Genomic DNA, 17,192 nt, shown 5'->3' with positions numbered 1-17,192 from the left:
ATGTTTTGCATACCGGACTTCATGGGCGGGTTGAGCGAAGGTGAACCCATGCGCATTCTCGTTACGCGGTTCAGCCACCGGTTCAGCATTCCTCTGTGGTCGAGTTGGAGGTCTCGAAGATCCATCCTCGGCTGGCCTTCGTCTAGAAGCATTCTTCGGGGGCATTTTGGGTACCTGAAAAAGTCACAAAAACTCAAAAGTGGAATTAATGAAAACGGCCACCGTAGGTAGATGGAGAACGGTGAATGGAGCACTTTTTGTGAAGTGGGTGTGGGAAGAAAATGAATATTTGGAGAGGTGGATGAAGGTTTTTGATTGAAGATTAATGGAGGAGGGAAGTTGTTGTTGGAGAAGAAGAAGAAAGAAAGAGGAAGAAAGAGACAAAGTGAGGAAAGAGAAGGGAAAAGTAGGGTTTTGAGAGGTGGGGCGCGCGTGACCCACAAGCAAAAACTAAAAAATTTCAAATCTGACTCGCTGACACGGCTGTGTCAAGTGACACGGCCAGACCGTGTCCGAGTGTGGAAATCCCTTGCTTTTCCTGAAAAAATAAATCCAGATGACACGGGCGTGTCAGGTGACACGGTCAGACCGTGTCCGAGTCTGGAATACCAAATTTCTCTTTCAAAAATTCTGGGACATGGTGACACGGCCGTGTCTGCCAACACGGCCAGACCGTGTCAGGTACTGCGTTCAAAAAATTTTCTCCGTTTTGAGTTTTCTGCTCTTTTCACTCCTTGATATCTGTGCTTCAACAACAACCTACAAACAAAAACAAATAAACAAAGCAAACTGTCAAATAACAAAAATAGTGGGTTGCCTCCCACTCAGCGCTTCGTTTAACGTCGCATGGCTCGACGAACGCCTCCCTCATTAAGTGAGACGCACATGTTCAATTGATCTAGCTTCCTGCCCAGCATAGTAAGGCTTCAACCTCTGTCCATTTACTTTGAATATATCCCCAGTGACTTGGTTTTTAATTTCAATCGCACCATGTGGGAAAACTTTGTGTACAACAAACGGCCCTGACCATCTGGACTTCAATTTTCCAGAAAACAGCTTCAGCCTCGAGTTAAATAATAACACGAGTTGTCCTTCCCAAAAAATCCTTCTTGATGATCCTCTGATCGTGCCACTTCTTTGTTTGTTCTTTGTACATCTTAGCATTTTCATACGCTTGATCTCGAAATTCCTCTAACTCGTGTAGTTGAAGGATACGGGACTCACCGGCTTTTACAATATCATAATTAAGGAATTTAGAGGCCCAAAATGCCTTGTGTTCAAGCTCGAGTGGTAAATGGCAAGCTTTACCATAAACCAACTGATAGGGTGACATGCTTATGGGTGTTTTGAAAGCCGTCCTGTAGGCCCATAATGCATCGTCAAGCTTCACAGCCCATTCTTTTCTTGAGGTGCTCACAGTTTTTTCGAGAATCTGCTTGATTTGTCTGTTCGATACCTCTACTTGACCACTAGTCTGAGGGTGGTAAGCTGTTGCAATCTTGTGCTTCACATTATACTTCTTCAGCAGATTCTCCATCAACTTATTCAAGAAATGAGTACCTTCATCACTTATGAGTGCTCGGGGGACACCGAATCTGGAGAACATGTTGTTCTTAAGGAAATTCACCACCACTTTGTCATCATTTGTAGGAAGAGCAACTGCTTCAACCCATTTAGAGACGTAGTCCACCGCTACAAAGATGTAGTTCTTCCCATATGATGGTGGAAAAGGTCCCATGAAATCAATACCCCACACATCAAACAACTCCACTTCAAGAATACCCTTCTGAGGCATCTGATTTCTTTTTGAGATATTCCCCGTTCTCTGACACCTGTCACATTCTTTTACAATGCTTTGAGCGTCTTTGAATAATGTGGGCTAATATAGACCAGATTGTAGGACTTTTGCAGCTGTTCTATCACCACTGAAATGTCCTCCGTATTCTGAGTTGTGGCATGCTTTCAGCACATCTCGTTGTTCCTCTTCAGGTACACATCGTCTAATCAAACCATCGAGACCTCTCTTGTATAGGTAGGGATCATCCCACAAGTAGAACCTGCAATCATGTAAAAACTTTTTTCTACGGTTATGGTCAAAATCTTCAGGGATAATACCACCTACCAAATAGTTAGCATAGTCGGCGAACCAAGGTACACCAATAACAGCGAGGATATGTTCATCTGCGAACTCATCCTTTATTGGGCGTGTGGCTTCTGTCTCTTCAATTGGTGACATTCGAGACAAGTGATCTGCCACAGTGTTCTCAGATCCTTTCTTGTCACGAATTTCTACATCAAACTCTTGAAGGACTAGGATCCATCTTAGCAGTCTTGGCTTAGAGTCCTGTTTTGCAAAAAGATACTTCAAGGCAGCATGGTCAGTATAAACAATGACTTTAGAACCCAACAGATATTGCCTGAATTTATCAAAGGCATAAACAACCGCTAACAACTCCTTTTCAGTAGTTGCATAGTTCATCTGTGCAGGGTTCAACACGTGACTAGCGTAGTAAATAACATGTAGCAATTTTTCTCTACGCTGTCCCAATACCGCCCCCACTGCAATATCACTTGCGTCACACATGATCTCAAAAGGTAGAGACCAATCCGGGGCTACAACAATTGGTGCCGACACTAATTTTTGCTTTAGTGTATCAAATGCTACGGCACATTCTTTGTCAAAATCAAAAGCTTTGTCCTTAACTAAAAGTGTAGTTAACGGTTTTGATATTTTTGAAAAATCTCTTATGAACCTACGGTAAAAACCCGCATGCCCTAAGAAACTTCGGATACCTTTTTCATTCAGGGGAGGAGGTAATTTTGCCATGACTTCTATCTTGGCTTGATCAACTTTTATTCCCTTATGAGAAATTTTGTGGCCCAAGACTATACCTTCACACACCATGAAGTGACACTTCTCCCAATTTAGGATTAAGTTGGTCTGTTGGCATCTTTCTAAAACAATAGCAAGGTTAGTTAAGCAGTTATCAAAAGACTTACCAAAAACCGAGAAGTCGTCCATGAAAACTTCCATATGCTTCTCAAGCATATCGGAAAAAATGGATTGCATGCATCGTTGAAATGTGGCCGGTGCATTACATAACCCGAATGGCATTCTTCTGTAGGCAAAAATACCAAAAGGGCATGTAAAAGCGGTCTTCTCTTGATCCTCTGGTGCAACAGCTATCTGATTATACCCCGAGTAACCATCGAGGAAACAATAGTAGTCATGGCCCGCCAACCTTTCTAACATCTGGTCGATGAAAGGCAACGGGAAGTGATCTTTTCTTGTTGCCTGATTTAGTCTTCGGTAATCAATACAGACTCTCCACCCTGTGACTGTCCTTGTGGGAATCAACTCATTCTTTTCGTTCTTAACAACGGTAGTTCCACCTTTATTTGGCACCACATGAACTGGACTTACCCATGAACTGTCAGATATTGGGTAGATCATCCCGGCGTCCAGAAGTTTTACCACCTCCTTTCTAACAACCTCCTTCATTGCTGGATTCAGTCATCGTTGAGGTTGGACAATCGGTTTGTGATTATCTTCCATTAAAATTTTGTGCATGCAGAGTGTCGGAATTATTCCTTTCAAGTCTTCAATTGACCATCCAAGGGCACTTTTGTGCTTTTTAAGGACTTTGACAAGCTTATCTTCCTGAAGGAATTCAAGATGAGAACTTATGATAGCCGGGCACTTACTTTCAGTGTCTAAAAAGACGTATTTGAGGTTCTCCGGTAATTGTTTTAATTCAGCCCCCTTCTTTGGTTCATCTTTACTTTCTTCCACTAATGGTTGCCTTAGATCCTCCCATCTGTTGTGACGAGAATCTTTGACAAATGATGTTTCCATCATGGCTAAAACTTCATTATCTTTTTTATCAATTACCTCCTCTTCTTCGAAGATTGATAGACTCAAAACTCTCTCCAAGGGTAACTTCTGTTTTGTCAAAGAGTTTTCTTCATCACAAATTTGCTCAATTACTTCAATGTGTTGACTTGTGGCAACATCATCCTTGTACTTCATAGTGTTTCGCACATCAATCTTCAATTCTTCATCATAGACTTTCAAGGTCATTGTACCTTCCTCTATGTCGATCAAACACCTCCCGGTCTCTAGAAATGGTCTCCCCATAATGATTGGTATCTCTTCATCTTCGGGCATCTCTAAAATAACAAAGTCTGCCGGAAATACGAACTTGTCGATTTTCACCAACACGTCTTCTACTACTCCGTAAGGTCTTTTAATTGATTGGTCAGCAAACTGGAGTGTCATTCGTGTGTCCTGTACTTTACCTATTCCCAACCTTTTGTAAATGGATAATGTCATAAGACTCACACTTGCTCCCAAATCTATCAGTGCTTTCTTGAAAGACCTATCACCAATTGTGCATGGTATAGTTACTGAACCTCTATCTTTCTTTTTAACCGGAATCTTCATTCCCTGCAAAATAGCACTACAAGTTTCAGTTAGAATAATCGGATCACTCTCGATGGTCCGCTTCTTTGAAATGATATCCTTCATAAATTTCGCATAAGTGGGCATTTGCTCAAGTGCCTCTAAGAAAGGAATATTCAGCTCAAGTTTCTTGAACATCTCTAAGAACTTCTCGAAATTCTTCTCATGTTGTTCTTTCTTCCTATTTCTCGTGGGAAAAGGGAGTTTAACTGTCGGCTTTGGTGTAACTATCTTTTCTTTTACTACCCTTTCGTCCCTTTTGACTTCTTGACTCATAACCTCATTCTCTTTAATCTCGACATCCACTTCAATCAACATATCCTCATCCTCAGGATTCCTCTCCGGTTTGTTATTGGATTTATTGCTTCTGGTAATTACAGCGTTCACATGATTATTGTCTCTGGGATTTGTAACCGTGGCACTTGGGAGAGCGCATTGTGGTTGAGTGTTGGTCATTTGTTGGGCAATCTGACTCATTTGAATCTCTAAGTTTTTTGATTGATGCCCCCGTGTTTCTCAAATTGCTCCTAGTTTCTTCCTGAAATTGAGAGTTTTGAGCTGCCATCTTTTCAATAGCTATCTCCCATTCTGCCTTCTTCGGTACCTGTTGCTGCAATTGTTGAGGTGCTTGAGATTGGAACTGTTGCAGGTGGTGTTGAAATTGTTGATAGGGAACTTGTTGTTGAGGAGGTCTGTATTGTTGTGACTGAGCTGGAGATTGATATTGGGTGGGTCCTTGCTTTTGAAAGTTTCCTTGTTGGTCCTTCCATGCAAAATTTGGATGATTTTTCCAACCCGGATTATATGTATTGGCGTAAGGATTATTTTGCCTCAACATATGAATCTGTTCCACCTGTTCCTGCGTCGCCACACAATGCATGGCAAAATGCGGTCCACTACATATTTCACATATAACTGAGGCGGTTGGCTCAACCTGTGCTACCTTCTGTTCACCGAGATTCATTTTCTTCAATCTTCTTTCTACTTCAGCTGCAATTTGTTCTTCCATTTTTACCACCTGATCAGCAAGCTTCAAATCAATTTTCCCTTCTGGTTGGCTCATAGCGCGGTCATATAACTCAATGTGCTCATTAGCGGCAATCGCTTCTATGATTCTGTTGATACCAGTGGCTGTTGCAAAGTTAGTTGAGCCACCGGCAGCAGTGTCGATAAGCTGTTTTATCTTGAGTCGGAGACCATTAACAAAAGTCTGCATTTGCTCGGTTGAGTCCATGTTATGAGTAGGACAAGCAACCAAACACCTCTTGAACCTTTTATATGCATCTCCCAACGATTCCCCCTCCTTCTGCTTAAAATTCACTATATCATATCTTTTTCGAATGAAGACGGAAGATGGAAAATACTCATTCAAGAAAGTGGTTTCCATCTGTTGCCATGTTGTGATGCTTCCAGCTGGAAGTGAGTAAAACCATTCTTCTGCATCTTCGGATAGTGTAAATGGGAACATCACAAGTCTTTTGGCTTCTTCAGAATGGCCTTCTATTTTCAATGATGTTGTTGTGGTGAGGAATCTTTGTAGATGCTTATTTGCATCTTCATTGATTCTTCCCGTAAACGGCTTGCTTTCCAATTGTCGGATAGTTGAAGGATGGAGTTGGAAGTGTGCCACATTGACCGGTTGGTTGACGATGGTCATTCTTCCAAGCGGGGCATTAGCCCTTCCATAGTCTCCTAAAAGCCTCTCTGGGGGAGGTGGATCAGCTGCCATAGTTTCAGGCTCAGATTCTGACTGTTCGGATGAAATAGATATTCTTTCTTCGTCCTCTGATTCTGAAACTATTGGAGATTCTCCTTTTGAAGCCAGTCTTTTCCGTTTAACTTCTCGGAGTCTTGCTCGCAATAGCCTTTCTGGTTCTACGTCAAAAAGAAGTTCAGCTGAGGCCTTACCTCGCATACAAGATTAGAGGTCAATTAGTTTAAAGTAAATAAAATGAAAAATAAAACGAAACAAATATAAATTCAGCAAAAATAAAATTTTAATTGCAGAGCAATAAAATTTTAATTGACTAGTTAACAACTTATATTTTGGCAATCCCAGGCAACGGCGCCAAAAACTTGATCGGAAAAATAGCAAGTGTACTATTTTCACCGGTGTAGTTATAATGAGTTTTACCCCAAGTATCGATCACGAGGATTGCGTAGGAAATACAAGTTATTATACGAAGTCAATTAAACAAAACATCATAGGGGTGTTGTTTTAAAAGATTGAATAAATAGACAAAAATAATAAATAGAATCTGAAATTTAAAGTTGAGCTTTTGTGTATAAATTTAGAGTAATGCCAAGGTAGGTGTATGATCAGCCTTCTAATGACTCTGTAATAAGATCTCTTCAACAAGTTCATATGATGCAACTATTTGTTCTTAAGGGTGTTTTCCTAAGTCCTTAGTGAAAATCTTTTGGTTTGCAATCCTAATGCCTAAGTCCTTAGAAACAAAGGTTTGTGAACCAAAGATGTAAATAATCAAGAATTTTTCAAATAACCTTACGGTATCCCTAGGCCTAGGTGATAACAATAAGATTTAATTGTTTAAAAACCTTAACAATCGTAGTCCTACAGATTGTTAACCGTGGATCAATCTCGTTTTGCCGACAAAGAAAGCAATAAAAACATTAAACAATTAAATTGCAAAATATGAAAGCTTGATTAAAGAACAACGATATTCAGAGTCATTACAAAGAAAATCAGGGACACCCCCCTAGCATTGGGGGGTTTAGCCTCTCATAATATTCAAGAAACCAAAATCAGAAAGTTTAGACATTTACAAAAGATTAGGAGAACTCTGATCTTCAATGGTTTCCACCGTTGAATCTCTTCGTCTTCCACAACCTTGATAACGCTATCTTGCTCTCTTCTGGAATTCTTTCGTACGATCAAAAGTGCCTTCCCCTTGTCTCTCAATCCTCTTTTAATCCCTTTAGGTTTTCAGATCTCCGCCGCAATACCCAAACTGCCCCTGGACTTTAAAAAGATTGGAAAAACCAAAATTCAGAAATTCTGTCCGCACAGCTGACACGGCCGTGTCACTTGACACGGGCTGACCGTGTCAGCTTCTGGTCTTAGGGTTGAGTTCCTTCAGGAGGTGTGACACGGCCGTGTCAGGTGACACGGTCAGACCGTGTCCGCCTCTGCCCATATGTTCCTTTTTGCTTTTTGCTTCCTTTTTTCACACCTCTTGGCCATGCGATCTTCCATCAATCCGAAGCTAACCTGAAACCATTACCAAACGAGATCAGAAGCACCTAATTTATAATGAGAATGACACAAAAACAAACTTCACACAAATAAACTTAAAACTAGATAAATTAAAGAAAACATTGGGAAATAAACATAAAGTGTTACCAAACATGATGATCGTGTGTCGAATTTATGATGAAATTGAGTGTAAAATGGTGACCGATCAGCTGCTTCTCATCAAAACTTCTATATATAAGCGTTGAGAGAAGATGACCGTTGGGTTGCATTTAATGCTTTACGTGAACAGTACAACTTTGCATTTAATGTTTCACACTTTTGTCAACTACCTCGAGCCATGTTTTTCCTGCTTTTACTGACTTTGCCTTTTGTAGCTTCTAACGTTCCTTTTGTCAGTCAGAGATTAGAATTAATAGCCTGTCATCTTGTACTTGCTTCTGGACTCATGTTTGTAAATAACAACGTTTGAATACCAGACTCAACAGCTTGGTGCAATGCATCTTCTTTTCTTCCGACTTTGAAGAGCTTGAGCGTGATACCGTAAGAACTTCAGTGCTTATGCTTCTGACTTCATGTTCTTCCGATGCTTCATAGTTCATGTTCTGATTCTGCTTGACCATCTTCTGATGTCTTGCCAGAGCATGTTCTGATGTAGCCATCTAGAACCTTCTGAGTCAGTGCTTCTGAGCACTGATTTGTGCATACTCTTTATATATTTCCTGAAATGGAAAATGCAAAGGATTAGAGTACCACATTGTCTTATACAAAATTCATATATAATGTTATCATCAAAACATAGAACATTGATCAGAACAAATCTTGTTCTAACAATCTCCCCCTTTTTGATGATGACAAAAACATATATAATTGATATGAATTTGTAACCAGAATATCAGATGACCAAAGACAATTACACAGATATAGCATAAGCATATAATCAGAGTGTGTGAATATGTCTCCCCTGATATTAACAATCTCCCCCTGAAATTAATACTAGAAGAATTTTATAAATAAAAGACTTCCCTGAGTATTTTTCCATTTCAGTCGAGACTTTCACTTTGCATAGAACTTCAGAATATTCAGAGCTTCTGCTTCTTGCTTCCATAGGACAGCTTCAGAGCTTTGAATTTCTCCTTTGTAATCAATTGAATCCTAGCATGCTTGATTGTATCAGAACATTCTTGAATGTATCAGAAGAGCATTCTTACATTCTAGAATGTATCAGAGCATGTTTGATAATATCAGAGAATTCTTAAAGAAAATGTATCGGAGCATGAATGTATCGGAGCATTCTAAGAAAAAATATCAGAACATTCTTCTTGCTTCTGATCTTGAAGCTTCACAGCACTAAGCTTGCTTCAAATCTTTAAGAACATGCTTCTTTATAGAATTTATTTTCCCCATTATTTGCTTCTCATGTTGAGCTTTTTCAGAATATCTTCAATCCTGCAAAAAATCTCAAAGACATAGAACTTACAAATAATGTTAGGAAATGTTGAGACTTCATCCCAACAACTGATATAATAAATCAATTCAATTATCATGTTTCTCCCCCTTTTTGTCATAACATCAAAAAGCATTAAAAGATTCAGAAGATAAAAGACACACAGAGTGAAGAAGATAACCTTTCATTGATAAAATATCAGAAGATACAAGAGATAGAAACAGATGCAAGTCAAGCAGATGCATAGAAACAAAGAAAACATACTAAGACCAAAGACAGACTACGATGGGCCAAGCCTAGAAGCTAAGATGGCCAGAAGGTTTTTAATCTCAGTAGTGTCTTCCTTCTGATTCTTCATGAATGATCTGAACTCATCATGAGTATCCTCGTGCTTGTCTAGACGGGTAGCCAAAACAACTTGATTCTGTTGAAGAGCCTTCATAGTGTTTATCAAAACAGAGGCAGAAGGTCCAGCAGAAGAAGCATCAAAGCTATTGTCCAAAACAGAAGGATTCTCAGCATTTGCTTCAACCATGAAAACATCATCTTGATTTTCCTTAGCAGGAGTTTTCTCAGCAGGATGATTCGAAACATCACTTTTTGATGCAAAAGCATCTTCAGAATACACAGGAGCAGGGATCTAAACATCTGGATTTTCAAAAGCCAGAAGAATGTCAGCCAGATTCTCCGGAGGTGTTGGAGCAACCGGTTCTGATGGGTATTCAACTCTTGGATATACCATATTTGGCGCTTTAACAGAGGGATTCTCCCTAAGCCAGTTGAATATGGACTGAAAGTCTCCAGTCAGAACGTTGTATTGAGGCTTCCACATAACCATAGCCAGAGGATGCACTTCTTCAAGCTCATCAACAGATGCCTTCTCTTCAAGAGATTTCCAGCTAGTGATGGGATAGAAGTAGCTTTCTTCGAAGTCCCTAAGAAATCCAGAAGGACCAGGAGCATCAGCCATACAAGCTTCTTGAAGCTTCAGAAGGTCAGATTGAATTTCTCTTCTGAAAGCTCTGTAGAGATTCCCAGAAGCAACATAATCCATGCTGGCATTATGTGCTACCTTCAGTGCATCTAATCCTGCCTGTACCTTAAGCTTTACAAATTCAAAAGGAACACCAACAGGGAGTTTAGAAGGTTTGGTTTGGAATTTGGTGGTAGAAGAGTCTGGGTTTAGAATGAAGTAGGGTTCAGGTTCTCTTGAGAACAATTAACGGTGAGATTGCACAAGGAATGAATGTGGTTGAGAATATATTTTCAGATGGGATTTGTGGAAAGATAGCATTTAGAGGTTGGGGGTTAAGAACTGGTTCAAAAAGAAGTGGACAATTTCTTTTAGAGATGGTGGAAGAGGATGGAATTTCAGAAGAATGTGGCTTTTCTGAGGGGGAAGGGCAGAAGTAGATTGAGAGCTAGAAGAGTCTGCTTTGAAAGCATCTTCTATGAGCTTCTGAAACTGTTCAGAAGTTCTAGGTACTTTGAGAGACTCTGTTGATACACGTTCAGAATTAGTATTAGGTACAGAGTCTGATATTACAATACCTGAAGGTTTCTTCTGCTTCTTGGCTTTCTTAGCATCAGGTCCTTCTTCTGTGACCTTTCTTTTCAGCTTATTCTCTTTCTTCTTCTTATCCTTCTTCCTTAACTCATCTAGAGATGGAAGAGTTCTTCCACGAATCCAAGCAGGATCACCAGTAGATTGTGCTTTGACACAGGATTTTAAATAGCGTTTAACAGATTTATCTAGCTGCTCTTTGAACATATGAGAGAAGAGTTCTTCCACGAATCCAAGCAGGATCACCAGTAGATTGTGCTTTGACACAGGATTTTAAATAGCGTTTAACAGATTTATCTAGCTGCTCTTTGAACATATGAGAGAAACTAACAACAGGAGTTCTTCTAGTCAGAATATCTGGAAACACTTTTGGAGGAGTGGCCACCATTTCAATCAGCTGCATCCTTCTTAGAGACTGAGCATTTAGAATACTCCCACGAATAGCAGTTAAGTTCTGAGAAGAACCAGCTGCTCTCAGAGTATCTATCAAACCACTCTCAGTCAGAATATCTGATATCATTCTACCAAAAGGAATAGTATTCTTCTTAAGTTTGGGATTCTTCAGACGTTCTTCATCCCTTGATTCTTCAACATTTGTCTTCAGATGTTGAAACAGAATATGTGGTAGATTAACTCTCATGCCTTTTCCAATGCAGAACAAAACATACTTCTGATCTTGATTGACGTAGGTAGCAGAGTTTGTTGGTCTTCTATGATAGAAAGATCCCAGAATGATATTTTCCCATACTCTGTAGAAAGGCTTCAAGTCCTTAGTGTAGGGAGAGGCAACACCAGAAGTGAACAATTCTGAGTCAACTTTGTCCCAATCAGTTCTGCCTGGGAGAGCTCCAGTAATTCCACCTATTCCATCAAGACTGTAAATTTTCCTTAATAGCTTCTTAGTCACAACAACTTCATGCCCTAACACGAAAGAGATGATGGCAGTTGAAGTAACAGTGGCATGTGTCGAGAATTCCTTAACCAAAATATGGTAAACTGATCCAATCAACCGTTCAAAGAAGTTTGACCATCCTTGTACTAGCATTCCAGTTTTGATTTTGAAATCATGAGCCATAAGATTTTCAAAATCCACCTTATGATCTACTGTTAGGAGTGAATTAGTAGTGTTTTCATTTGTTAAATTAACTACCTTTTGAGCTGGAAGTGAACATATTTTGTGCTTTTTAAGGATTTTATAGTTAGAATTGAACTTTAGAGGTTCGATGCTAATTGTAGAACAACTTGCGTCACTTTGGGTGTTATTTGTGCAGATATTGAAGTTAAGAAGCAAAGACGAAGAAACACGCAGGCGTAGAGGTTCTAAAGAAGAGAAATCACAAAGAAGTGGGATAAAGCAAAGGCCGAGCCGCGCCAATCATGGGCGAGGCGCGCCAAACCCTCTGACTTGGGTTCGCGCTGCGCCAGTACGTGCTGAGCCGCGACAGCTATGTTACAAGGACAAATTGTTATAAATAGAAGCTCTAATCCTCATAAGAGGGAGATCTTTGGTGAACGAATTTCAGAGAGCAATCCTATTCTAGAGCAGAAAACAACTTCCGACGGAGATTTCAACATCAATTGAAGACATTCCCTTGATGAAGATGAATCCTTCCATGAAATCTTGTGTGTTCTTCATGACTATGGAGAACTAAACCCCATTGTGTTGAGTTTAAGGTAGTAGTTAACCTATGAAGATGCAATTACTTTGATTAATTCCTGTGAACAATTGTTTAAGTTTTATTATCAATGAAAAACCTTGCTTTTATTTTATATCATTATTGAACTATCAATCGAGAGATAGGGTTTATACGTTCGCCCTAGGTTTTTACATTGACTTGTTAATTAATACTCAGAGATGAGGTTTTGAAGAAGTTTTAATAAATCATCGTTATTCATTCCCTTTATCTTTATAGTTATTCTGAGAGATCGAATATCATACCGGTAGAGGTGGTTCTAGATTGATCATTAGACATAATATCAGTTTTGAGGTGAATGAAGATAATAACTTAGATAATGTTCACATGTGGATTAATTGATTATTGTATATGAATAGGTTGATGAACCCTAAAACTCAACATATTCATTCACCATTGTTATTTCAATCTTAAAGCTTTTATTCATTTAAATCTAATTTTATTAATTGCAATTCGAGATCACATAATCAAACCAATACTTTTCATGACTCATTATAAAGTAACTATAGAACGACAGCAATATTACTCAGTTTCTGTGGATACGATATATTAGAAAATATTTACCCAAAAATACTTTCAACAAATTGGCGCCGTTGCCGGGGACTGTGTCAATATTGCACGCATTGCAATAGTTTTTATTTTGAATTATTTCCATTAATCTGGTTGTTTCACGTGTTTGTTAGTTTTGCAGATTTAGTGTATGCGCAGCAAAGTTCCCAGCGATCAACTTCTTTTTGATCCCGAGATCGAAAGGACTGCTAGGAGATTGAATAGCAAAACACGAAAAAGAGCAAGCATAGCAAAGGCAAGAGACAACGCAACTGCGACTTCGTCACAATCTTTAGAAACAATTGACGAGTCGTCTGAAGGACTTTATTTCCATGAATTGTTTGAAGAAGAGCAAGAAGCCATCATACAACCCACTGTTGTAAACATGGCTGCCACAACTCCCTATGCAAATAGTCCGCGTCTCAATCCTCAATTCGCAAGAACTGCCGCCAACGGGCGGACATCTGAATTGAAGACCGATATTCTGCAGCTCATCTGTGCAAGTCCTTTGCCGGATTGGACCATGAAGATCCATACACTCATCTGACTCGGTTCTACGAGCTAGCAGGTACTACAGGTGTAGCCCAAGCGGAGGAAGAGACCTTATTCAAAAGGTTGTTCCCACATTCTTTGCTATCAAAGGCTAAGGATTGGTATCTCGATCAACCTGAAACAGTTATGACTGATTGGAATACTCTGGAAGAAAAATTCTTGGAACGGTTTTACACTCAAAACCGATTCTTTGATGCTAAAACATCAATTGCGGTATTCTCTCAAGGTAGTAATGAATCACTGAATGAAGCTTGGGAAAGATTTAAAGCCATGCTGAGAAAGTGTAAGGGGCACGGATTTGCGGAAGTCGATCAAATTCACATGTTCCGCAACGGTCTTACACCTACTAATAAGACACTATTGGATGCCACAGCTGGTGGCTCGTTAATTTCCAAGACAACTGCTGAAGCAATTGATAATCGAGAGAATGGCTTTGAATGACCGACAAAGTAATCATGATCGTACTGTCAGAGATAAGAAGTCGGGGTTGTTCGAACTAACTAATAGTGATGCTCTACTTGCTCAGAACAAATTAATAACTTCACAAGTAGAGCTTTTGACACAACAAATCAAAGAGCTTAATGGAGTTTCAAATTCTTACCAAGTTGCCAAGTGTGAATTATGCAAGGGAGATCATCAAACTGGATTTTGCCCACCAGTCTGAAGGATAGAAAAACACTTAGAAAGGGGGGGGGGGGGTTGAATAAGTGTAGTCTTAAAAACTTGAACGATAAAAACAAATTGCACAGTTATTTTTATCCTGGTTCGTTGTTAACTAAACTACTCCAGTCCACCCTCACGGAGTGATTTACCTCACTTGAGGATTTAATCCACTAATCGCAACAGATTACAATGGTTTTCCACTTATCCCACGACTAAGTCTTCTAGAGTATCCTGATCACAACCTGGTCACTCTAGGAACAAATGCTTAGACACAAACTAAGACTTTCTTAGAGTATTCTGACCACCACGTGATCACTCTAATTACAACTGCTTAGACACAAGCTAAGACTTCCTAGAGTATCCTGATCAACACTTGATCACTCTAGTTACTTACAAATTAATGTAATCAATTCTAAGAGTATTACAAATGCTTCTGAAAAGCTATAATCACAACAGTGATATTTCTCTTAACGTTTAAGCTTAATCTCACTAATATATTACAACAGCGTTTCAGCAAGTTTATTGTTAGCAAATCGTCAACCTTGCTTCTCATCAGAACTTCGTATGTATAGGCACTTGAGAAGATGACCGTTGGGAGCATTTAATGCTTTGCGTATTCCGTACAGCATTGCATTTAATGTTTCACGCTTTTGTCAACTACCTCGAGCCTTGTTCACGCTGTGTCTACTGACGTTGCCTTTAATAGCTTCCAACGTTCCTTTTGTCAGTCAGCGTAGCCTGCCACCTGTACTTTCTTCTGATCTGATGTTTGTGTATACAACGTTTGAATATCATCAGAGTCAAACAGCTTGGTGCATAGCATCTTCTTGTCTATTGACCTTGAAGTGCTTCTGAGCGTGATACCATGAGAACTTCAGTGCTTCTGCTTCTGATCTCAAGTTCTTCTGATGCTTCCATAGACCCATGTTTTGATTCTGCCTTGACCATCTTCTGATGTCTTGCCAGACCATGTTCTGATGTTGCATGCTGAACCTTCTGAGTCAAAGCTTCTGAGCGCTGATTTGTGCATACTCTTTATATATTTCCTGAAAGGAAAATTGCAATGTATTAGCGTACCACATTATCTCACACAAAATTCATATCCTTGTTATCATCAAAACTAAGAATATTGATCAGAACAATTCTTGTTCTAACAATCTCCCCCTTTTTGATGATGACAAAAACATATATAAATGATATGAATTTGCGATCAGAAAGAGCAGACGGCTAAAGACAATTTACACAGCTATAGCATAAGCATGTGAATATGTCTCCCCCTGAGATTGACAATCTCCCACTGAAATTAATACTAGAAGAATTTTATAAATAAAAGACTTCCCTGATTATTTCGGTAGAGACGTTCACAGTGCTTGATCTTCAGAACATTCATGACTTCTGATTTCTGCTTCCATAGGACAGCTTCAGAACATTGAATTTCTTTAGATCCTCAGAACATTCACAGCTTCTGACTTCTGCTTCCATCGGACAGCTTCAGAACTTGAATTTCTTTGATCTTCAGAACATTCACAGCTTCTGACTTCTGCTTCCATCGGACAGCTTTAGAACTTGAATTTCTTTAGATCTTCAGAACATCCACAGCTTCTGATTCTTGCTTCCATTTGGACAGCTTCAGAGCTTGAATTTCTTCTTTCATCACTTCATGCTAGATTGTATCAGAACATTGTTGAATGTACCAGCGCATCATCAGAGCATCTCTACATCCTGAAATGTTACAGAACAAAACTAAACGACAAAAGTCAGCATGAATGAGTCAGAACATAGAATATGTTTCATAACACATAATAGGTATCAAAGCCATATGGTATGTGTCAGAACAAATAGACATAATGTTTCAGATCATATTCTATCATCAGAATTTCTGAACATTCTTCCTTCTTGCTTCTGATTCTGATTCTGAAGCTTCATAGCACTCAGCTTGCTTCAAGAATCCAAGAACTTGATTTATCTTGTTGCTTCTAATGTTGATCTTGAATCTTCAATTTCTACAACAACACAACTTAAAGCATAGAACTTTGCAAGTTCTGTTAGTAAAGTGGGGCCTTTTTACCCGATAACTGATAATATTTAATCAAATCATTTATCATATATTTTCTCCCCCTTTTTGTCATAACATCAAAAAGAATATAAAAGATTCAGATGTAGAAAACGACAAAGGAAAGAAACAGAATTAAACTTTCCATTGATTAAACAAGCAGGATTACAAAAGATGTATGCAGAATAAGCAGATGCAACAAACAAAGAAAACTACAAGGACTTAAGGACTACAACCCTAGCCTAGTCATAATCTTAGCTAGCATATCATGAATCCCTACGGTGTTCTCTGCATGCCTGTCCAGACTAGAACCTCCACTATAGGAGAGATGCATGAATTCAAGGAGGAAGTGAGAGACAGTTCACAGAAAGAGAGTTAATGTCGCAAACGGGGCTTTCTCTTAACATAGAAGTCAAGAACATGATCCTTAACTTCATCTAGTATCTCAAGAAAGTCTTCTTCCTTTGGATAAATGTTGATAACAGCATCACAAAAGAGATCTGACTTGAGACTTCTTGGAATCTTGAGAGATCTGTCTTGAAATCAAAGTCAACGATCCCCGAGATTTGTTTCTCAACCTGGAACCAGACAACCCTTCCAACCGTTCTATTCAAATAGATTGACCACCCTTGAGTCTTCGTCTTCGTTTTTGGTTTGAAACCATAAGCACCCAAGTCATCAGAGTCCACAGAAGATTTACACAAAACTTCCATTTCTGATGGAGGAATGTAGCGAGTTTTCAGTGGAGAAACCTCTTGAGAGGAACTTGAAGACGGATTCCTGGTGAATGCTAGGTTGAAGATGAATAAACTAGGGTTTATGCAAAATGTAGATAGATAGAGAGAGAGAGAGAGAGAGAGAGAGAGAGAGAGAGAGAGAGAGAAATAAATAGAGGGAAAAGAAACGTTTGAAGAGTATAAAAAGAAACTGAAATGATGAATAGCATTTAATGTTACATGACGTGAGGAGAGACAATAATGACAAAAGAAGTGAT

General features: G+C 39.2%; 1 protein-coding gene across 1 annotated transcript; it reads right to left on the bottom strand.

Moving 5' to 3' along the window:
• Nucleotides 1-3,514: 3,514 nt before the first annotated feature.
• On the bottom strand, nucleotides 3,515-4,918 carry LOC131597551 (uncharacterized). Its single transcript, XM_058870242.1, has 2 exons — nucleotides 4,087-4,918; nucleotides 3,515-3,963 (listed from the first exon to the last, which is right to left on the bottom strand). Exons 1-2 carry the CDS (start codon nucleotides 4,916-4,918, stop codon nucleotides 3,515-3,517), a joined length of 1,281 nt encoding a protein of 426 aa, XP_058726225.1.
• Nucleotides 4,919-17,192: the final 12,274 nt, after the last annotated feature.

The sequence above is a fragment of the Vicia villosa genome, linkage group LG4 (genome assembly GCF_029867415.1).
Source record: "Vicia villosa cultivar HV-30 ecotype Madison, WI linkage group LG4, Vvil1.0, whole genome shotgun sequence".
Taxonomy (NCBI): domain Eukaryota; kingdom Viridiplantae; phylum Streptophyta; class Magnoliopsida; order Fabales; family Fabaceae; genus Vicia; species Vicia villosa.
The sequence above is the reverse complement of the archived record's forward strand: the minus strand, read 5'-3'. Positions and strand labels throughout refer to the sequence as shown.

Excerpts from the sequence above, each read along its gene's own strand:
- LOC131597551 (XM_058870242.1), bottom strand. The coding sequence starts at position 4,918 with ATGACCAACACTCAACCACAATGCGCTCTCCCAAGTGCCACGGTTACA. Across the intron at positions 3,964-4,086 it reads TTTGATCGACATAGAGGAAG|AAAACTCTTTGACAAAACAG; the intron begins GTACAATGACCT and ends TTTGTGATGAAG.